This window comes from Neophocaena asiaeorientalis, unplaced genomic scaffold (genome assembly GCF_003031525.2).
Source record: "Neophocaena asiaeorientalis asiaeorientalis breed wild unplaced genomic scaffold, Neophocaena_asiaeorientalis_V1.1 scaffold156, whole genome shotgun sequence".
Taxonomy (NCBI): Eukaryota; Metazoa; Chordata; class Mammalia; order Artiodactyla; family Phocoenidae; genus Neophocaena; species Neophocaena asiaeorientalis.
Window position 1 is genome coordinate 248,133 of NW_020173773.1, and position 23,351 is coordinate 271,483.

At 37.0% G+C, this 23,351-nt stretch overlaps 1 protein-coding gene across 1 annotated transcript in view; it reads left to right on the plus strand.

The window, feature by feature from the left end:
• Positions 1-23,351, plus strand: part of ATF6 (activating transcription factor 6) — a 214,950-nt gene that overhangs the window by 19,925 nt on the left and 171,674 nt on the right. Inside the window, exons 5-7 of the mRNA XM_024751633.1 lie at positions 1,746-1,875; positions 2,468-2,671; positions 8,134-8,354. Of these exons, the coding sequence (XP_024607401.1) occupies positions 1,746-1,875; positions 2,468-2,671; positions 8,134-8,354 (555 nt within the window). The remainder of the gene's footprint in view (positions 1-1,745; positions 1,876-2,467; positions 2,672-8,133; positions 8,355-23,351) is intronic.

A 23,351-nucleotide genomic window follows, 5' to 3' on the forward strand; every position in this document is an offset into this window, starting at 1 on the left:
AGAAAATGTCCCTCCAGTCCTTAATTTTTAGGACTTTTATGAGGAATCTTTGCTGAATTTTATCAGATGCCTTGTAAGCATCTAAGGTTATGAAGATAATCATTTCCTCCTGTGTTATCTCATAGTCTTTGTTTTTTTCCAAATATATTATTTTTATAATATACTCTGTAAGGTTCATACAGCCCCGCTTATGGCTACATGCTGAATAGGTGTTGAGGATGAATGAATGAAACAATTCTCATTCTCACCAGCATTACTGAGAATGACCATTTCTTCCATATGCTCTTTCAGGTCATTTTAACTTTTTCTTATCTGATGATTTAAAAAAAAAAAGATTTTCTTTTAAATTTGCCTTTGGATACTATTTGCATTTCCTTTTCAATGAAATGGTGGTTTCTTTCCTTTATCCATTTTTGGCAAATATTTTCTCCCCATATGTATCTCTTAACTTTGTTTATGTTCTGTTTTTTTCTTATAAAATATTTTAATTATTATTTGTTCAAATCTGTTTCTTCTTCCTTTATGGCTTCTGGCTTTTTTGAGGTAAGGGAGCCTACATCATGCTGAGAGTAAACAAGTATTCTCTTAATTCTTCTTTCAGTAATCTTATAGATTCTTTTGAAGATGGTATGATGTATGTATTTACGTACTTGTGCCCATTTCATTATTATACATAACATCTTTTTCTCTTGGAATTGAAATGCTACTTTTATCCTATGTTAAGCTTCTTTATTCTAACAAAATGAGACAGATCCACTGAATATTAAAAGACTTTTAGAAAATATTAATATTTATATATCTGTATTTTTAAAAAAATATTTATTATTATTTTAAAAAATATTTTTGTATATTGCATCGGGTCTTAGTTGTGGCACACAGGGTCTTCATTGAGGCATGCGGGATCTTTCATTGTAGCGCGAGGGCTCTTTGTTGCCGCGCGCGGGCTTCTTTCTAGTTGTGGCGCGCAGGGTCCAGGGTGTGTGGGCTCTGTAGTTGTGGCACCCAGGTTCCAGAGCGTGTGGGCTCTAGTTTGCAGCACACAGGCTCACTAGTTGAGGCGTGTGAGCTTAGTAGTTGTGGCGCGTGGGCTTAGTTGCCCTGCAGCGTGTGGGATCTTAGTTCCCTGACCAGGGATCAAACCCATGTCCCCTGCTTTGTAAGGCGGATTCTTTACCACTGGACCACCAGGGAAGTCCCTCTGTATTATTAGTTTACCCATTAAATAAAATAAAATAGCCCTGCTCCTTTCAGTGTTTTTCTTTCAAAACATTCGGGACAAAGGCAGTGTTAAGAAATAGAAAAGGTTACAAATAGTGAGAATTATTTGCTTTTGAGATTCCTGTAAGACAGAATAAGAGATGGTGGGGGAAAGATATTAGCATTTTAACTGTAACTCTATAATGATGCTAAATGTTTGTATGACTAGGAACAAGTAAAATATAAAGTTTGTGGGAGAAAATGTAGAAGCAGATCAGATCAGTGATTCATATCTTTCATATAAGAGGATGAAATAGACATACTTCATTTTTGTTATTTTTCCTTTAGTATAGATGGATAATGTTGATTTATCCATCATCTCTTAGTACTTCATATATAGATATAGCTCTAATATATCACACCTTTGCCTTGAAGTTGTCTTGAAGTGTTTCTGTTTATATATAGATCTTGCCTCTCTTTCTAAGCAATTTTCTGCTCAAGGATAGTATTCTTCTGCATGAATTTGTTTGTGTTTTATTTTGCTACAGGAGGAGTTGGATTTGTCTTCTACTTCCCAGATGTCTCCCTTTTCCTTATATGGTGAAAGCTTTAATAGTCCCTCCTCAGCAGAGCCAGTGAAGGAAGACAAGCCCATCATTAGTCCTAAGAGCAAAACTGGTATTACTCCATCTCCTAACTTCTGTTATCTCTATTTTAGACTGAGCTTAGGCTCCATTTCTTAAAAGAAAATGTTGGATTAAGTGTATGTTTATTAAGCTGTCTTGCTGTTTTTAAATTAGTGGACCTGTTTTGTTTGTTGTGGATGATTAATGTGGAGAGGAAAGGGAAGAAATAATCTTCTCTGGTTGTTTTTGTCTTTATAGGTGAATGATACTCTAAATAGATTTAGGGCCCCACCATCTTCAGGAGAAATTTCAAAGTTTCAGTTAAAGATATTGAACGTGAGGGCCATTTGGCTGTGACATTTGTTAACCTTATTCACCTCGATGCTTTATTCAGGGGTTTTAGCTATTCTTCTTTACTGGTTCACGTGTCCCTTTGGCAAAGCTGCAGCTTGGTCAAAAAAGAAGACCTCAGATTGAGGACTTTTCTTCAGTCCATTAAGATATAGAGTGGCTATGCTTAAACTTCAGTAAGGGTAGTCAGAGGTCAAGAAAATGTTTAGGGAAAGGTGTATAATAGAATCTGCTTTCTAGGATTTGCTTAATTGCCCTTAAACTGATTTGTGGTTTGTTTGGTTTTTCTCCAGAAAATGGACTGACTCCAAAGAAAAAAATTCAGATGAGTTCAAAACCTTCAATTCAGCCCAAGCCTTTATTACTTCCAGCAGCACCCAAGACTCAAACAAACCCCAGCGTTCCAGCAAAAACTATCATTATTCAAACACTGCCAACACTTATGCCATTGGCAAAGCAGCAGCCAATTATCAGTATACATCCTGCACCCACTAAAGGTACCTGAATGGAATTTGAGGCTGTGTATGTTTAATTGGAGGGCCCTGAGGCTTGTGTCATGTGACTTGTTTTAATTCAGGGTATAATTTCTGAGCACATGCTGTGTGTCAAGAATTGTCCTTGGTTCTGAGGATGTTGTAGAGATGTGGTTCCTATCCTAACAAGGGAGATAGCTATCAAGATTATTTACATCTGATAGTTCTTTTTTCTCAGTTTTAATTATGAAAGCGCCTGTCTCTCAGGCTTGTGGTTTTATATAACCACTTGTAACGAAGAAGAAAATCTGGGAAACTTTTTTGGTGCCATTTTATTCTGAGATTTTTGTGTCCATGAACTTTTTTGTTTTTAAGGAGAAGTCAGTATTTAAAATAATATGGTCCATTTCAGGTCTCATAGGTGTGTTTTGGCAGTAGAGTCAGATAATCTCTGAGGAGGCAGCGCTGTTTAGTAACATGATCTTGTATGGGGCATTAAGAAGAAACCTGAAACTGTCTTCAAGTAGCTAAGAATGTGTGTTTCTATATTTTGTCCACTAGATGGCCTCCCATAGTTGATTCTGCAAGAAGCTGAGGTCTATAGTGAAAGTTCAAGTTTGAGGATTTGGTACTATTCAGATATAGGAATCATTTGCACATAGAGATCTCTTGGGAAGATTATTCATCATTGTACTTATACTGATATGTGTACACATGACTAAATGGAAACTTGCACAGCGTTCTTTCCCTGGATTTAGCTTGTTGGCACCAAGTAGGACTGGGGTCAATGGGGAATGGGTTGTAAATAAATACCCAGTGTTACACTTACGGCTGTATTTCCAGCTATGGATTGTTAGCTCATTTCTTTGGAGCATGGTTTTAATGAGGCAACGTCATAAATTTGATTTCCAGGTACTCTGTTATCTTTGTTCTGTTCCATGGTCATAGACAATATGACATTGATAAAAAGAACTAGGTGAGAGACTGGATGGATCTGTGAAAATCCACCAATCCCTACCAAAAAAACTCCAACCAAACAAACCAGAAATACCTGCCCTCTTAGGACAGGGTGAAAACTACTGCCTTTTTCCTGTGAAAAATAGCAGTCCTGTAGAATGGGTATTCTTGTGGCCTGTGAATGGATGTTAAGTGTTCATAAACCCCTTGAAATAAAATGCAAGATTTAGTGTATGTTATTTGTGGATTTTTCTAGGGATAGTCTCCAAAACTTTCATCAGGATCTCAAAAGGGTCTGTGTTTTCCCAAAGGCTGAGAATCTAAACTTGTGAAGAACTTCATTATAGTTCCCATAAGCTGTTAAAACACATGTATAAAAAGTAAAAGTTTGATATTAACATGACCAGTATGTAAAGCAAGGGGTATTCGTAAGAATTTGCTCTTAGCAGACCATTGGCTATGTTTGAATGATAGAAGTTCCTACCTATAGCAAGAAGAGAAACTTCTCTGAGCAGTTTATCAGTTTTAGAAACCTGAATCATACATTATTCAGAACTTCAGTGCTTTCCCATTATCTGAAGACAGTTTTATTTTGGGGGAGCATATGCTAATATAGGGCACTTGTCTGTTTTTATAGTACAGTCTGGAGAGGTATATTGTAATAACATATAGATTTAAGTGTATATCTTCTATTTATTTGAAAATGGGGAGGGAAGAAGAGAAATATAGGAAAGGCATTTTACAGTTAATCGATATAAGTATCAGAAGTAAATATTTTGCCATTAAAAAAGAAGTAATTCTTACAGGATTAAGTTCAAATTCTCTGGCTTGGAATGTAAAACCCTTCATGGTTTGGCTCCAGTTTAGTTTTCTAACTTTACCTTATAATAACTCTCCTTTCTATAAATCTTTTAGTTCAACTTATCTGGCCATTGTCCCTTAAATTTTCTTTTTTTTCCTCGTTTCTTGACATGCCATTCTATCTGCCTGAAACAGCTTCTGCCTACTTCTACGTCTAAGTCCTATGCATCCATTAAGACTTGCACGAGTAGTGCAGGTGAGAGATGATGAAAGCCTGGAATATCAATGAGAATGAAGAGCCAGGATAGACAGTAGAGATGTTAAAAAGTGTAGAATCACAGGGCTTGGTAATTAGGTCATGTGAAAGGGGGGTGGAGGATAGAGAGGAAGGTATCCTGTCTTGGACTTTTTGGGTAGATAGTGGTAACAAATCATTGAAATGGAGGATAGAGGTAAAATAACTTGTTCTAGGTCATTCTACTAGTGAGCAGTAGAGTCAGAACTTGAGCCCAGGTGGTCTGGCTCAGTCTGTGTAATTAATCACTCTAGTATATTGCCTCTAAAAGAATGCAGAGATGTGGTATTTGATCTCAAGAATTCTATCTAATTGGGGAGTTAACAAATTTATATCAACAGTTAAATAACAGTAACTGTGAGAACTAATGAATTGATAATACATGCAATACCCTTATAGAAGCTATTATTATACATAAAAGGAGGTTAATAGTAATTAATAATAATAAAAATAATTAATACTAGCTAACATTTCAGCTCTTATTACGTGCCAGACACTGTTCTAAGTGCTTAAGTGCGTTATCTTATTGAATCCTTACATCAACTCTGTGAGGATAGGTACTATTATTATCATCTCCATTTTATAGATGAGAAAATTAATACACAGAGAAATTTACTGTCACACAGCCATACTATTTTAGACAAAGCAGGCATTCAGTAACTGTTTGATATAAAGTTTGAAGTCTTTGAAGGTAACTGAAAAGGAAGGAACTGACTATCACTATCAGTGAGTCATACATAGTCAAAAGTATCCAGCATTGAAACCAGCCGTGGTCCATTAAGGGGGATTTGTGTGTAATGCCAAAGAGGGTTTTGAGCATGCTGAAATGGATAAACAGCCTTTTGGTATGTCCTTTTTAACTGCTTCCACACTAGGAACAGTAGTAATTATGTTCACTATTTAAGACCCGAAACAGTCCTTTGCGCTGCATTTTGTGAGCTGGTGGGCATCTAGCATGTCAGGTTTAGCAAGTCACCTTGAACACATTGTCATGGAAATTTAGTTGTTTCTCCACATTTTGTCTTGAACCCAAACATGCCTAGTATATTTATAGGATCTTTGATTTAGGTGCTCAATAATTTGAGGTTAGTTAGGCACTCTGGGATGAAAGGGCCTGATGTGCATTTTGGAGAAAAAAAGGAGGCATCAGTGGCCTGGTAGGACTTGGAGCCACATTTGGTACGCAGACCTTGACTTGATATTGCTCCATCTCCCTCGCTCCGTGTTGCAGTTCTTTCAGCAACGAGGTGGTGATAACCAGACACTGGATACTACAGACTTGGATTATTTTTCTCAATTAGTTTTAAGAAATATTACAAAGCTATCTTTATGTGTTAACTGCTAATGCTTTAAATCGGTAACTGGAGCTAGAAGTAGGATCCTTTCCTTGAAATGACTTAATTCTTTATGTTTACCACCTTCTCTGTTCTTTGGAATAATTCCACAATTCATTGAACATTTTTTAGTTTTTTAGGATCTTTTTATCATAATTTTTAAACTCAAGATATGGAACACTACTTCTGATAATGCTCTTCTCAAAGTATTGGTTTAAGTCAGTGGTTCTCAACCTGTAGACAGTGGGCCCTGAGATACGTGAGGTTGGAGTAGTAGTAACCTTTGGCTTTTGCAGGGCATCTGCAAATCCATATTTTCTGTAGACTGAATAAATAATTTGTTTCATATATCTTTGTACTGATGTACAAAGAAGTTATACTTCTGATTACTCAACTCCAAATTCATTTAAAATCATTACTAAATTCTTAATAGCCTTTTCTCATCACATATTTTCTCAGTCCACAGAAACTGAAAGGACAGCCATGATCATCTTGGGTGACCATGATATTTTTGCTATTAAAGAAGGGTCTTTATATTCAGGGTGGGAACCCTTGGTTTAAGTTTTACATTCTGATGAGTATGTCTTTTCATAGTACCAGATTGACTGTAATATCTCAATAAGTGTAATTAAAAAACTTAACATTTACTATTTAAATAAATATGCTATTTATTTTACTTATAAATTTTCTTTTTTGGCCGCGCTACATGGCTTACGGGATATTAGTTCCCTGACCAGGGATTGAACCCGGGCCCTCAGCACTGAAAGCGCAGAGTCCTAACTACTGGACTGCCAGGGAATTCCCTGTTAATTATTTTTATTTGAATATTTGGCATAAGCAAATATATATCTGCTTATGAGCCATTTCCGTATTTTATGTTTTCATTTCATAAATTATGCCAGGGGAAAATTAGAAGATAAAAATATTTAGTGATCATTTACGCTCAAGTAAACTGTATATATTACAAACCTGTGAGATTATTTTTAGGTCTTTCTTACTAATTTAACTGGGATAAAATGCTATGAATTAAATTCTAGTTTTTGTATGCTTTCTGAGGCCTTCTGAAACATAAAGACTTTGATTTTATACAAGTGATTTTTTTTTTTAAGCTAAGACAGATGTTAACAAACAGGTGTTCTGAAGCGTCATTTTGATTTTTAGTTTTCCTTGATCCTTTGAAATACTGAGCTGAGTTTTACATGGATCATGTTACACTGTCTGAAAGTATAGTATGTTTTTTTTCCCTTAAAGAAGAGTATAAATATACTATATGAAATTTTAGTTGCCAGTTACTTTAGTACCTTTATCTTGCTAAATGGGCTCAAGCAGCTATGGATGTTAGGCGAGGCTTTCAACACCTTATAAAATTGGCCAGATCTGAAAGCAAATACTCAGCAGGCAAGTAAAAATTTTCACAGACCAGTGTTATGAGTTGTATGAGCCTTCTTTAGGTTAATGATACTAATTTTCCTCAGATTAGTGTAATTTTAAAATAAGGTTAAATGTAAAGATTAAGAAAAGATTTGTAGACCATTTTGGTGGGTAGGGGAGTCAATATTATCTGCAGACTATTTTAAATTACAGGTTTATGTTTCCCGTGCTAGCTAAGTGGTTTTAACATTTTTGATATTTGTAGCCTCGGGTTCTTCCAGGTATTGAGTTACTGAATCTCTGTCATATATTTTTGGTGTTATGTGTATTTCTAAATCCCATTAATTTAAAATATATGATTCTATGTTCAGAATAGAAGGTTTGATATTTGTAATATGATAAATACTTTTAGCACTAATAAATTTCAGAGGTTAATACTTAGAGAAACCTATGTATAACTTAGCAAATTTGATGTGTGTTAGCTGAAAAAAAGTGTGGAAATACGTTAATGATAACTTCAAAGAGAATGAATTTAGTCGGTTTCATTAAAAACACAACAAAAGTCAGTATGAATGTGTGCTGCTATTGATGTGTTTTAATTGGTGGTTTCACATCCCTCCGTTTGGTCTTACCTGTTATATCTGCAGAAGAGACCTAAATGTTGAATAGCTTCTCCTGCCACAGTAGTTATGCACCCTCTGATTCCTTTTCTTTTTTCTCTACTGCAGGTCAGACGGTGGTGCTCTCTCAGCCTACCATGGTACAACTCCAGGCACCTGGAGTTCTGTCCCCTCCTCAACCAGTCCTTGCTGTCGCTGGGGCAACCACACAGCTACCTAATCACGTGGTGAACGTGGTACCAGCCCCAGTGGCAAATAGCCCGGTGAATGGAAAACTTTCTGTGACTAAACCTGTCCTACAAAGTACCATGAGAAGTGTGGGTTCAGATGTAAGTTTTGAAGCTTAGTGCTTTTTTAATGCCTGATTTAAACAATGAAAACAGAAAAAAGAACGAAACACTTCTATGTTTTTTAAAGTTTGTTATATTGTGTCAAATGTGCTGAAATTGCAGATCCAGTCTTTGGTGGAAAATTAGGGTAAGGCTTCTTATGTTAGAATCTAAGTGAAAAGGTTTAAAAAAAGTCTGAAGTGGTTTGACGAAAAGAGAAGTATGCATACCTCCCTCTTCTTTAATTCCTTCTTTTGAACCTTTTCATCACGTTCCTCCAGACTGTCACCCCCAACTCAATCATACACTAGTATTTTACAGGATTCTTTCATGTTTCCTGATTGAAATGTTTTTGGCAACTCCCCAGATAAGAGTCTGTAGACTGCTTTTTAGTCAGGGTTTATATTTATCTTCTCTCTTGACTTATTGAAGGGTTTTCACCACTGCTTAACGACAACTTGCTATTCTTAGGAATTCTGTTTCTTAATGATTATTTAGTTTTTCCCCATCTTTGCAGAACTTCAAAATTTCTGTTGTAGGGACTTCTTGTAATTTATGAATCACAGAAAGTTTCCTAAGATCTGTCACAATCTAGAACTGGTTATAGTACTTGCCAGCTAACTCTTGCTTTCTTTAAAAGTGATACAAAATACCTCATGTTATGTATTAAATAGTAGTTGAATGTTATGGTCCTAAAGTTCAATGAAAGTTAAATAATCAGTCTAAAAGTGGGTTCTCTAAAATTGTGGTTGTTAATATTGCTACTCCACCTTTTCTTTAGGTATTGCAAAGTACTTTTAAAATCCTGTGAGTTATGTAAGGTTGTTCATCATACTACTGACTCATCTGTCTACCAGAATTATTAACTAGCACGTCATTAGCCCATTTAGTTGTGAAACTGCTCTACTGTTGCATAAACACAACCAAGTAATCTCCATCAGAAATATTGTAAGGACCCATAACAAAAGAATGTTATCTACTGGAAGTAGAACATCGAAGTTCTATAGTAATTCCCACAGTTTACATAGGTATTGAAAACAGTGTGTGCCAAAACATGAAGGAGGAACATTAGTGTCACATGAGAACAGACATGGATAGTACAGGATTAAGCTTGACTATTATGTTAGTTTATTTTGAGGACTAAAAAAGGTAAGCGCAGTGCTTATGGCATAATAGGCACTAATGCATAGTGTGTGTTTCAGTTGAAGGTGAAGTGATATGAAGCTGGGATTTGCTTTAAAATACTCTATGGGGAGATGATGAGCGCAGGATAGAGGAAACATGATTGGCAAAATGTTGGTAATTATTTAAGTTGGGTATGTAATCTTTCTTTCCTTTTGGTGTTTGGTAAATTTTCTACAATAAGTATATGAAAAACAATAACAAAGATCTAAAAATACTTCATGATATTTTCAATTAAAAAGTTGTACAACCAATAAAAAAAAGAGTATGTTTTCCACAGGAGACTGAGGAAGTTAAGAATGATGAAAGAGGATTTTTTTTAAAAAAATTCATTTATTGTATTTATTTATTTTTGGCTGAGTTGGTTTTTTTTTTTTTTTTTTTTTTTTTTTTTTTTGCGGTACATGGGCCTCTCACTGTTGCAGCCTATTGTGGAGCACAGGCTCCGGATGCGCAGGCTCAGCGGCCATGGCTCACGGGCCCAGCCGCTCCGCGGCATGTGGGATCTTCCCGGACCGGGGCACGAACCCATGTCCCCTGTGTCGGCAGACGGACTCTCAACCACTGCGCCACCAGGGAAGCCCTGAGTTGGGTTTTAGTTGCTGCGTGTGGGCTTTCTCTAGTTGCGGTGAGCGGGGTCTACTCTTCGTTGCGGTCGTGCAGGCTTCTCATTGCAGTGGCTTCTCTTGTTGTGGAGCACGGGCTCTAGGCACGTGGGCTTCAGTAGTTGAGGCACGCGGGCTCTAGAGCGCAGGTTCAGTAGTTGTGGTGCATGGGCTTAGCTACTCTGCGGCATGTGGGATCTTCCTGGACCAGGGCTCGAACCCGTGTCCATTGCATTGGCCGGTGGATTCTTAACTACTGCACCACCAGGGAAGCCCTTTCATTTCTTATTTTGTTTATTTGGGTCCTCTCTCTTTTCTTCTAGGTGAGCCTGGCTAGAGGTTTGTCCATTTAATCTTTTCAGAAAACCAGCTCTTGTTTTTATTGATGTTTTCTGTTATTTTTTGATCTCTATTTTATTTATTTCCTCTCTGATCTTTATTACTTCCTTCCTTCTGCTGGCTTTGGGTTTTGTTTGTTCTTTTTTTCCAAATCCTTTAGGTGGCAGGTTAGGTTGTTTTGAGATTTTTATTGTTTCTTGAGGAAGGCCTGTATCACTATGAACTTCCCTTTTAGAACTGTATTTGCTACATCCCACAGATTTTGGAAAGCTATGTTTTCATTTTCATTTGTCTTGAGGTATTTTCTGATTTCTTCTTTGATTCATTGTTGACCCATTGTTTTTTTAGTAGCATGTTGTTTAGTCTCCATGTGTTTGTTCTTTTCCCATTTTTCTTTCTGTGGTTGATTTCTAGTTTCATACCTTTGTGGTCAAATAAGATGCTTGAAATAATTTCTGTCCTGAAGGATTTTTAAAATGATCCCTTAAAATTTTCTTTTAATACTCTTTAAATTGAGAATTTGAATGTTTCTTCTATAATATTCCCAAATAGAACTTGCAATAGAAAATATTCAAAGTTGTCTTTTTTTTAAAAATTAATTTATTTATGGCTGTGTTGGGTCTTCGTTTCTGTGCGAGGGCTTTCTCTAGTTGTGGCAAGCGGGGGCCACTCTTCATCGCAGTGCGTGGGCCTCTCACTATCGCAGCCTCTCTTATTGCGGAGCACGGGCTCCAGACGCGCAGGCTCAATAATTGTGGCTCACGGGCCCAGTTGCTCCGCAGCATGTGGGATCCTCCCAGACCAGGGCGCGAACCCACGTCCCCTGCATTGGCAGGCAGACTCCCAACCACTGCGCCACCAGGGAAGCCCTAAAGTTGTCTTTATGTAATTTGTTTAGACATTTAAAATATGTATTATGAAATACTTTAGACATGAAAAACGTAATGACTAATTAGATATTTTAAAAATATAAACAGTATATCACAGTTGTTAAAAATATTAATATATTTTTAGTCTACATTCATAGAATTATGACATTCAATCACTGGACAGTCCAGAGGAACATAGCTAGGATGGGGAGGAGGTCTAGAAACCATGTCATGGGGAGAGGAAGGGTTTAAGGGTTGGTATGATTCAGTAAGGTGAAGGAGAGAAGACTGAAAATAGGGCTATCTTCTAGGAAATGAAGGTTGTCATGTGGAAAATAGGATAATTGTTCTGGGTTATTTCAGAGGACTCATCTAGAACAGGTTCAGGTAAGTTATAGAAAAGTTTCTTCTAATTCTAAAATTCTTTGATATAGTAATTGTATTTAAAAACCAGAAGAGGTCTTTTTTTTTCTAGGCTTAATATCTGAATAGTGAGCATCTTAATGTTGGCAATCATTGTATGTCACTGACCCATTCTGTAATCTCTAAACATTTCTATTAATTATTTGTTGGTCTTTTAGCCAGACATCCTTTAGAAGTTCTTTGGTGAGAAAGACTATGTCTGTTCCGCTTTTGCACTCTTAAGAGTGCTCTGTAAATTTGGTGAATAATTTACTGATGTAACTTTGGTGAATAATTCAGTCAACATTGAAGAACTGGGGGCCGTGTGAGATGAGAAAGTATAGAACCAACAAGTATTAGCTTTTTTTTTAAGCATTATTTATTGACTAGCATTCTTACTACTTTTCAAAATTTAGAGTTGACAGTAGTACACAAGAAAGATTCAAGTACTGTGTGTCTGGTGCAAGAGACCAAAAGACGATTAGAATAAAGTTTCTGGTCAACCTGCACGGAGTGTTTTTTGCCTATTTTTCCTTGGCTAGCACATCAGGAAGTGAGCCAAGCCTTTTCAGTATGAGTTTTCTGGTAGAGGTTTTGACTTAATGTTTATTTCAAGTAAAGAAACATCAGTCTGTCCTATCTGCTGGCCAAGCCATTCAGGAACCCAGAGTAAATCTGTTCCAGAAGGAGCTGCAGAAAACTTTGATCTGCTCATGTATATAGTCTTCTGTGACCTCAATAGTGCATGTGTTTGTTAGACTCAAGTCCTGTTAAATTAGGATAAATTTGAGTTAGTATAAATTTCTGGTTTAAAATGGCCAAAATGAAAAAGTTTTCAAGTGTTTTTTTTTGTTTTTAAACCAAAGGTCTGGTGAAAAAGTTGTAATTCAGCACCAAAAAAAAAAAAAAAGTGCATCAGTCTTTTGTGGCTTTGTATTGCTGACATGGCTTCTTTTTTTCTACCTTTTTTGTTCTTTTGTTTGGCTAGTTTCACTCTCTAGAGGCCTGCTACTGCCATAAAGTAGCGTTTTTAGCATACCATATTCTGCAAACTACATTAAGTGCCACATTTTCTGTTATGAAACAGTTTGCCTGGTTCAAATTATAATCTCACTCTTTCTGCCTTTTGCTGGTAAATCTGTTCTGTTTAACTCTTGGAAACCTCATCTAAGTTTTCAAGAAATATGGTTGGTTTTTGGCTGTGATCCTGATGGAAAAAATGAACATGGTCTCTTATTTCAGTGTAGACATTCTCTTAAGCAGTTTCTTAGTAAATGGTAATCTTGGAACTACAAAGATGCCTTCATGGGAAAGCATGCTTATCTTTCTTTAAAGTGCTATTGAATGTGACCAAACATCAAACCAAGGGCTTGGAAACAGCAGTCTGTTTAAATCTGCATTTAGTACTTCCGCCTACCCGTTATAATTCCATAAAGTTCATGAGACATTACGGCCCTGGTTTTAAGGCTGTGGAGCTACATTGTTCTGGTAATTGGGACAACAGAGCAGGAAAAAAAAAGTGGTGAAATTCTATTCTACATGTTCCATAGTGGGTCAACGTGGAGCAAAAACCCTTAATAGAAATCAGTTGGTGGGAACAATGGAAAGAAAATGATCAGGAACTAGGTCAGAACTAGAAATAACATCAGATAGGAGGCTGATGAAGGGGTACAGGCTATACTGACAGGAGGCCCAGGTCTTCCTCTCAGCCCATTCACTCTGTTGAGCATCTTCCAGACCCTTTATTACTTTGGACCCTCTGTCTAATTCTTTACTTAGTGACCTGACCTCTTCCATCCCAGTCCCTATCCTTTGGAAGTCCCTGCCCTGGGTCACTAGAACCATCATGAGAAGGTAGTTGCTGGGGGGATCCCTTTCCACTGTCCTTCAAATATTTGAATGGTGTGAAGGGGATTCCCCTAGCATACATACCAAATTAAAACTTTGTATTTGTTTCCTATGGAGACAGTGTTACACAGTTAAGTTCAAGATTTCAGGTATTGTTAGTATTGTCACCACTGAGGTGATGTGATACTGGCCCAGATGGGTGCTGTGTACACAGTATTCCTTTACAGCAGTGGAGGAATGCTGAACTTGGGAATTGACTACCTTTTTTTTTTTTAAATGTTGAGCCTTCTTTTAATTAATTTATTTTTATTTTTGACTGTGTTGGGTCTTCGTTTCTGTGCGAGGCCTTTCTCTAGTTGTGGCAAGCGGGGGTCACTCTTCATCGCGGTGTGCGGGCCTCTCACTGTCACGGCCTCTCTTGTTGCGGAGCACAGGCTCCAGACGTGCAGGCTCAGTAGTTGTGGCTCACGGGCCTAGTCGCTCCACGGCATGTGGGATCCTCCCAGACCAGGGCTCGAACCCGCGTCCCCTGCATTAGCAGGCAGATTCTCAACCACTGCGCCACCAGGGAAGCCCAAGGGAATTGACTACCTTTACAGCAAGGAGTAAGCAAGCCTCTTAATTGTCCCGAGGAAGATGTTACCTTATCTCTCAAGGTTTCAACCCTGAGAAATGGCCTAGGTAAAGAGTGGTCAGGGCCTTGTATTCTTGTTGTACCCAGGAGGACATGTAGTAGCATGACTCACAGGGGAGCACCTAAAGGAGTATCTTCCAAGAAAAATATGAGTCTAAAATAATCTGTTTACAATGCAAAGCAGTGCAGAGAAACTCTTAGAAAAATGGAGAGTGCCTATGTTCTATTTCAGAAAAAAAAAAAAAGTGTAACTTTTACTGACACTTAAGCCGCTTATTTTATCTGTAACACCCAAGAAGAGATACTCTGTTGGGTCAAGGTGTGAGCTAAATATCCTTAAATTGTGTGGGTACCTCAGATCTAAGAAGGTGAATAATGAGTAGATACTTTTTAGTAACTAAAGTCTTTAACAGAAACATCGAGATCATGATATTTCTTCAGGCTATAAAGTAGAGGAATCAGAACAAATTCAACGGGAAGATTTGGAGATCCGAAAAGCTATCCACATTCTAGTAAAAAAAAATCACTTCTGTGTTGACTACTTTTTGGCTTTGCTGCTACCAGGGACTCTGCAAATAAAAGAAAAACATGCTTTGTTAAAATATTTGCAGTTCCTTTTTAGATGGAGATTTGGGGCTTCTAAAAATTTATCTTGAATAAAGACGTTGGCAAGTAATCTCATTTGTGTTTACAGTATCTTTGGAATGGGAAGTGAACAGAAGGTTTCTTCTTTTTTTCCCTGATGTGTTGCATTAGGTTAGATTTATGTCGTGGCGACTTTAACATTCTTTATTCTGTATTTTTCAGTGTAGCATCTTGATAAGGTTAATAAATAATTATTTTTAGAGGGGTGCTGATTTATATCAATAAATAATTAAATACTTCTTTCCTTTCTCTGATTTCCCTTCCTGTAACCTGTCCCTGGAGACTCATTCTTAAGGAGACAGTCCTCCCGTGCCCTAGATGCTTTCTAGCCATTTTGTTCCCCTGCTCGGAAGCAGTCACTGTTACTAGTATTTTATGCATTCTTCCTGAGACAGTTCTTTAATATATAAGTATTTGTCTTTTTCCCTATTTACCTATTTTATGGAAATGGTAACATACTATAAATATAAACACTGTCCTGTACCTTGCTTTTCTCACTTAATACATCTTAGAGATTTTTTCCACATCAGTACATAAAAAGTTTTCCTATTTTTTTAATAGATGCATGGTAGTCTTACTTCACAGGGTGCCATACTCATTTAAGAGTTTTGCAGGTTTTTTCTTTGTAAACATTCCTCCACTGAATAACTTGTTACTTATTTCATTTTGTTCATGTGCAAGTATACCTGTAGGGGAAATTCCTGTAATTGGAATTGGAGAGTCAGAAGGTCGGTAGTTTTTCACCTTAGGGGTAAACTGTTCTTCTACACAGTTGTAGTTTGTTCTTCCACTTTAAGCGTATGAGAGTGACAGTCACAGGGTTTCTTAATGGAGCCCATAGATAGGTTTCAGTGTTTACATAAACATGTTCCCTTTTTTTGGCCTCACTCATTCCTTGCATAATTATCTGTAACACTTTATGTGCCTGTACATTTGTCTGGAAAGAGAGTCCATAGCTTCCTAATGGCCTTTTGAGGTGAATGCAAGTCCTTGGTTGTTTGGTTTTCTAATAGCTTAATTGAGCTAACATTCATACACCATAGAGTTTGCCCTTTTAAAATGTACTATTTAATGGTTGCTTAGTATATTCCCAGAGTTGTGCTACTATCACTGCTGTCTAATTCCGGAATATTTCATCACCCTAGAAAGAAACTCCATTCCCATTAGCAGTCATTCCTCATCCCCCAACCTCCACAGCCCTTGGCAACTACTTACTGATCTGCTCTCTGTGTGGAGTTGTCTATTCTGGACATTTCATCTCAGTGGAATTATACATGATGTAGCTGTTGTGTATGACATCTTTCAGTTACCATAATATTTTTAAAGGGACGTTCATGTTGTGACATGTATCTTACTCCTTTTTATGGCCAAATAATATTCCATTGTTCCGATATACCACATTTGGATTATCCATTCATCAGTTGATGGACATTTGGATGGTCTCCACTTTTTGGCTGTTATGAATAATGCTGCTTTGAGCATTCATGTACAAGTTTTCATAGTCTTTTTTTTTTTTTTTTTTTTTTTTGGGTTTGTAGACCGGGGCACGAACCCATGTCCCCTGCATCGACAGGCGGACTCCCACCCACTGCGCCACCAGGGAAGCCCTTCATAGTCTTTTAAAAACAATTTTTAGTATATAAAGTGTTTACAAAAAAGAAAAATGCAAGTAAATCCAGCAATCAAATGGACAAAATAAGTGAATAGATAATTTACAAGGGAGAATGGCAAATTATTTCAATGAAAGGATCAATAGCTATATAGTCTTAGAAGGTATATGTTCTCCAGAACGTTACTGCTTTACAAATATGTGAAAGAATATTAATTGTTAACAGAAAAGGACTTTTGACTGGTTAAAGGTGGTTAACAAATGGTACTCAAAGATTAAACCTGTTATGGTTAAAATTTTCTGTGGCTCTTATCCCCCTGCCCCTTGATTATGAGTTCTAAAGGAAAGTTTCATTTTTCGTTTCCTGTAACTCCTTAGCGTTATGTGTGCACTGCAGCCGTTTGTGTGTGTGTGTGTGTACATGTGTATTAGACTTTGTATATGGTAATAATTTCAAATTTTAAAATGTTGCAGAAACAAAAGTAGTGCAGAGAACATCCACGTGCCTTTACCTGGGTTCACCTATTGTTAACATTTTACTACATTTGCTTTATTAGTTCATGTTATCTATCTGCCTGTCTGTCTATCCATCTATCAATACATACATACTCAGATTTTTTCCTGAACTATTTTAGAGGAACTTACATGCCTCATAGTCCTTTACCCCTAGGTATTTCAGTGTGTATTTCCTCAGGATAGGGATATTCTCTTACATACCTGCAGTACAGACCCATAAATTTATGTTTGTAAAATACTTTATTCAAATGTCAATGTTACAGTTTTATCAGTTCAGTTTTTTTCTCTCCAATACAGGATCCAGTTTAGGGTCAGATATTGCATATAGATGTCATGTCTCTTTAGCTTCTTTTAATCTGGAACATTTCCACAGCCTTTGTCTTTTTTTTTGTTGTTGTTGCGTTACGCAGGCCTCTCACTGTTGTGGCCTCTCCCGTTGCGGAGCACAGGCTCCGGATGCGCAGGCTTAGCGGCCGTGGCTTACGGGTCCAGACGCTCCGCGGCATGTGGGATCTTCCAGACCGGGGCATGAACCCATGTCCCCTGCATCGGCAGGCGGACTCTCAACCACTGCGCCACCAGGGAAGCCCCAGCCTTTGTCTTTTTGACACCTTTGAGAAATTCATCTCTTTTCTAATATAGTTTTTTTTTTTAAATTAATAAGTTAATTTGACTGCATGGGGTCTTTGTTGCTGTGTGCGGGCTTTCTCTAGTTGCGGCGAATGGGGGCTACTCTTTGTTGTGGTGCGTGGGCTTCTCATTGCCATGGCTTCTCTTGTGGAGCAAGGGCTCTAGAGCACAGGCTCAGTAGTTGTGGCGCACAGGCTTAGTTGTTCTGCGGCATGTGGGATTTTCCCGGACCAGGGCTCGAACCTGTGACCCCTGCATTGGCAGGCGGATTCTTAACCACTGCAGCACCAGGGAAGCCCCTCTAATATAGTTTTGATAAGTACTTCACATTTATTTTTGCATAGTTCTATTTGATTCTCACAGAATCCTTGTAAAGTAGGCTTTATTCCCATTTTACCATTGAATGAATCAATTGGTTAAATATTTCAGCCAAGGCCATATTACTTCGATGGCTAATATTGATAAAGTGGTATGTGCCAGACACTTTCTAAGTGCATAAAACCTCCTGTTGGCCTTTTGAGGTGAATGAAAGTCCTGATAAATACAGAATAAGGAGCAGTCTGAGCGATCTTGGGAGGAGATTAGATTTTTATTCTTAGGCTCTGTTTTTCTGCTCTTGTAGGAATTAAGTGAGATTTCCATATTTTGTCTGTTTTTGTTTTTGTTTTAGTCTGATATTTAAAATTTGAAATGTGTAAAAATAGGAGATGGAATGAGGACAGATATTTTCAATATTACTTTAGTTGTGCAGTTTATCGGAGCAGCTGTGAGGCACATTGTCGTTGGAATTAAGAATTTTTGCCTCCTCACCCAGTTTATTCATAGCTGCAGGATGTTTCTTTTTACTGACACTTATGTGTATGGTACATTACAGTTTGCAGAGAACCTTCATGTCCATTACTCATTTGATCCTCACCTCAATCATATGACCTGCGATAATGGAGTTAGGATTCAAGCCTAGGCCTTCTCTGAGTCCAGTCCTGTTGTCATTACTCTGTGCTGCATTAATGGGGCTTTACTTTCAAGGCAGCCCTGATGCAGTGCAAACTTCAAATTACCTACGTCTTGAAACTTGCTGCTCCCTCTTCTCTCCCTCTGCAAATGTATTCTCTTAATTAAAAAAAAACATTCAAGCAGATGGTTTTACCTCTTGAGAGACAAAGCATAAAGATTGACCTTATTTGAACAATCTGGTATCAAATAAAACAGCAAAGTTAATATCATCCATATTTTATGATACAGTAGTCATTATTGTGCTACATGGTACTTAAGCACACATGTTTAACATCAGTGGTAGAACCATTTTGTTTTTGGATTGGATGAGACCTTTAGAGGATTAAAGCGGTGGCTTTAAACTTTTTGTCCACAATCCACAGTAAGAAACGTATTTTACATTTCTCTTGACATACACAGTCTAATGAAACAAGAGATAAGCTCTTACTAACTCCCTCTTTTTATTAATGTTTAAATAGACTCTGGGAGAAGAAATGATTTTTCTAAGATCTTCCAATTAATTTATTGCAGTGCTGGGACAAGAATTAAGAACTTCTGACTTCTGGGATTTCCCTGGTGGTCCAGCAGTTAAGAATCTGTGCTCCCAACGCAGGGGGCCCAGGTTCAATCCCTGGTTAGGAAACTAGATTCCACATGCCGCAAGTAAAGATCCCGTATGCCACAACTAAGACCTGGTGCAGCCAAATAAATAAATAAATTTTTTTTTAAAAAGGTCCACATCCGAAGTGAGAGAGGAGCATTGACATATATACACTACCAAATGTAAAATAGATAGCTAGTGGGAAGCAGCCGCATAGCACAGGGAGATCAGCTCAGTGCTTTGTGACTACCTAGAGGGGTGGGATAGGGAGGATGGGAGGGAGGTGCAAGAGGGAGGGGATATGGGGATATATGTATATATATAGCTGATTCAATTTGTTATACAGCAGAAAGTAACACAACATTGTAAAGCAATTATACTCCAATAAAGATGTTTAAAAAAAAAAAAGGTCCTCATCAAAAAAAAAATCATAAAAAAAAACTCCCGACTTCCAGTGTTGTCATTTTTTAAAAAAATTTATTTATTTTGTTTTATTTATTTTTGGCTGTGTTGGGTCTTCGTTGCTGTGCATGGGCTTTCTCTAGTTGTGGTGAGTGGGGGCTACTCTTCATTGCAGTGCACAGGCGTCTCATTGCAGTGGCTTCTCTTGTTGTGGAGCATGGGCTATAGGCAAGCAGGCTTCAGTAGTAGTGGCTCGTGGGCTCAGTAGTAGTGGCTCGTGGGCTCAGTAGTTGTGGCTCGCAGGCTCTAGAGCGCAGGCTCAGTAGTTGTGGCACACGGGCTTAGTTGCTCCGAGGCATGTGGGATCTTCCCGGACCAGGGCTTGCATTGGCAGGCGGATTCTCAACCACTGGACCCCCAGGGAAGCACCCAGTGTTGTCATTTAATGACTAAATTACTATTACTCTTATATAGCTACACCAAGTACTTCTAGGGACATATGAAGCAGACGAGTATTAACTGAAGGCACAGGAAACTGCTCTGAGGATCTTTGAAGATCCTGTGCACAGGACTAAGATTCCTGCATTCTTCAGGAGGCTCTGCCCATAGTGTGGCTTTCCTGAGGGCATCTGGTGGATACTCTTGTCTTTGCCTCTTTACCAGTTCTTTCTTTTCACTCAGAAGATGGGATTGGATAGGGCAACTTGGACCTACAATCTAGTAGGGATTTTGTCTGTTATCCTTTCTCACTCTGGAAATCTGGGTGAAAATTATCTACTTGACTCTGCCAATTTAATGGCTCCTGTTACCAGTAATGAAGAGTCTTTATTTAACTTTTAATGAGTAGGAACTAGTTACACCACACACACACACACATACAACTTAATAGAGAGTAAAATAAAATTTTGGCTTTCTGTCATGAGATTTGAGAAGAGTAGATGTAGTATAAGTAAAAATTTTGGTTTTCTGTTTAAAATAATTTTATGAGAACAAAAGGAGTGTACTTAAGATTCTTAAGAGAAATCAAATTAAAATATTTAATTTATTTGAATATTTAAAATAAGGTTGCCATAAATTAAATTTGCCATTGATTTTTGCTGTACATCTTTTTTAGGATGTATTTATAATAAGTATATTTACTATGATATACAATAATATAATAATTATGTAAATTAAAAGAAGTATTTAAGAAAATTTACTCCTTCGCCTTTTAAATCAATTTCAAATAAAGTTTTTTTTTTTTTTTTTTTTTTTTTTTTTGGAACCAGGGAAGCCCCTTTTGTTTTTATTTAATTGAAAAAAATTTTGTTTGACATGATGAAGAGGTTAATCAGTGACAGTTTCTGCTTCATACGTCAGTTGAGAGGGAAAGATTCAGCAAAATGAGAATTAGAACTGACAGATGTGCAGTAAGCCAGTGATTGATTCAGCTGTATGTTATCAGTACTTGATCTCTCTTGAGCTTGTGTGTGATGTTAGAATGTATTTCTTAGCAGTAAATATTTTATTTTAATATCTTTAATTTATAGCCATTCAGGACTTTGAAGCTCATTTCTTAGCAACATCACAGAATCAGGGGTCTAAATAGCCTTATTTTATTTGTAAGAAGAACATAATATAGTGTTTATTAGTCAGTAACTTAAAATTTAAAAACATAATGGAAAGAGACTTAGAGTTTTGACTCTTAAGTTGATCCAGCCTTCAAAAAGTACTTGTCCATTTGTGAAAGTTCTCCTTTTATGAGATTCTTTATTACAGTCAAATAAATGTTTGTTTGATAGTGAAACACCATATTTTATAGTGCAGTGTCACTAAAGGGAGAATATTTTGCTGCCGTGGAGTTTTTTCTTTTTCCTTTTTCCAAGGCACAATGCTTGGTGGAAGAGTTGTCTGAAGGCAGGATGACCAGAAGCAGTGACTGGCTAGCTGTTCACTCATTTTAGTCATGTTGAATCTTCTCATATGCCCATAAGGGAGATGCGTCAATTGATTAATGGGCCAGAGTACTGATTTTATGTTTGCAGACTGCTAATAAAGGAGAATAAGCTTTCTATTCAAGCAGTTCCGTAAGCCTTCAATTTCAAACAGGCGCATAATTAAAGTAATCATACAGCTCACTGAGTTTAGAGTTCCATACTGTGATGCAAGACTTCCTGTTTGGTGTTTAAAAGCAGTGTGGAGCTGTTGTATCAGAAGCACTGGGCTTGGAATCAACTGTCCTAAGTTCTAGCCTTGGCTCTTCTACTCTCTAACAGTATCAAATGATAAGGCTTATTTTAAAGAATCTTGAAAACTGTAAAAATTTCAACAAGAGGAGATTAATTAAATGTATTATGGAACATCAAGATAATTGAAATACTATGCTGCTATTCTCATGGCATTTCAGAGATGATCATGATACACTGTATGTTAAAAAATCAGTTTACAGAACAGTTATTACAGTGTAATCCTTTTCTTCTTATAAAATGTCATTCCCCATCAAAAAGCCAAACAGTATGTGTGTGTTTAATATGAAAATTATGTTTTTTTTGCCTAGAATATACAGAATAATTTAAATATTATTTATTTAGATAGCTGAAGATATAGCTTGCTGAAATGTAAAGTTGGAACTCTGGTGATTCCTGTGGATTTTATATATTTTTACTGTATTTATCCTTTGTATTTATTGGTAATATTGAGTATTTACCACATTTTCAGAGCTATTGTATCTTTTCCTGTGGGAAGAAATGAATATTTGGCCACAGGTGGTTTTCATTTTTTTAGTATGAGGCATGTACACTGACAGCCTTTGAAACTTTATGCTGTATAAAATGCAGGTGCTTTTATTGTTTACAGAAATCCCTAATCCTTGTTTGAAATTTATTAAATGGTGTGCCATCTGTAAGCCTTCCCAAATTCCATACATTAATTAGCCTTTAAAGTAAGGTTACCTTTTATCTCACTTTTAGTATAAACTCTTCCATCTGGGAACCTTCTCTTTTATGTGTTTGTTCAGCGTTCTGTGTACTTAAGCACTCTAGTATTAAGTATTAATTATGGATACTGGCATTCCAAGTAACAATGAAGATCACTGAGAGTAACAGTAGTTTGAACAAAGTGGCATTGTCCAGGGAATAGTTTGAAATTGATGAATAATCAGTCCATCGTGGCTTTGCCACCTCTGTTTGTGTGTGTGTGAGTGTGTGTGTGTGCACATTGTGTGTGTGTGTGTGTGTTTAGCATTATTGAAGAGTGGGATAGTTATTCCACAGGGAAACTTTATAAATTTGGTAGATGGTTATATAAGTCAGCATTCTTGTGAAGTTTCAGTTAAAAAAGAAAAAAAAAAAGGAAAAAATACTCCTCTTGACATCTCATATAATGTTTCTTTTCCTTGTGGATTCTGATTGCTTGGCTGGCTTTGGTATACCTCTGTTTCTAGCAAATGTAGTATGGGGTGGGAATTGTGTTGTTATTTCAAAAGAAATCAGTATTATTTAATTGTATTTACCAATCTGAGTAAGCGTTATTAAAAACCCACAGTAAAATGTTTATTTTTTTAAAGTCCTTTACAAAACAGAGAACTCAGTAATTCAGTCATCTGTATTCTTACAATAATAAATTTAATATTATTTGGTGCTTTTTATGGACTTTTGCTACCTCACCATCTCTCCCAAATAAATTAGACTAAAATTAAAACAAATAGGTTCCACACCTTAGTTCAGAAAATATGACAAAAATAA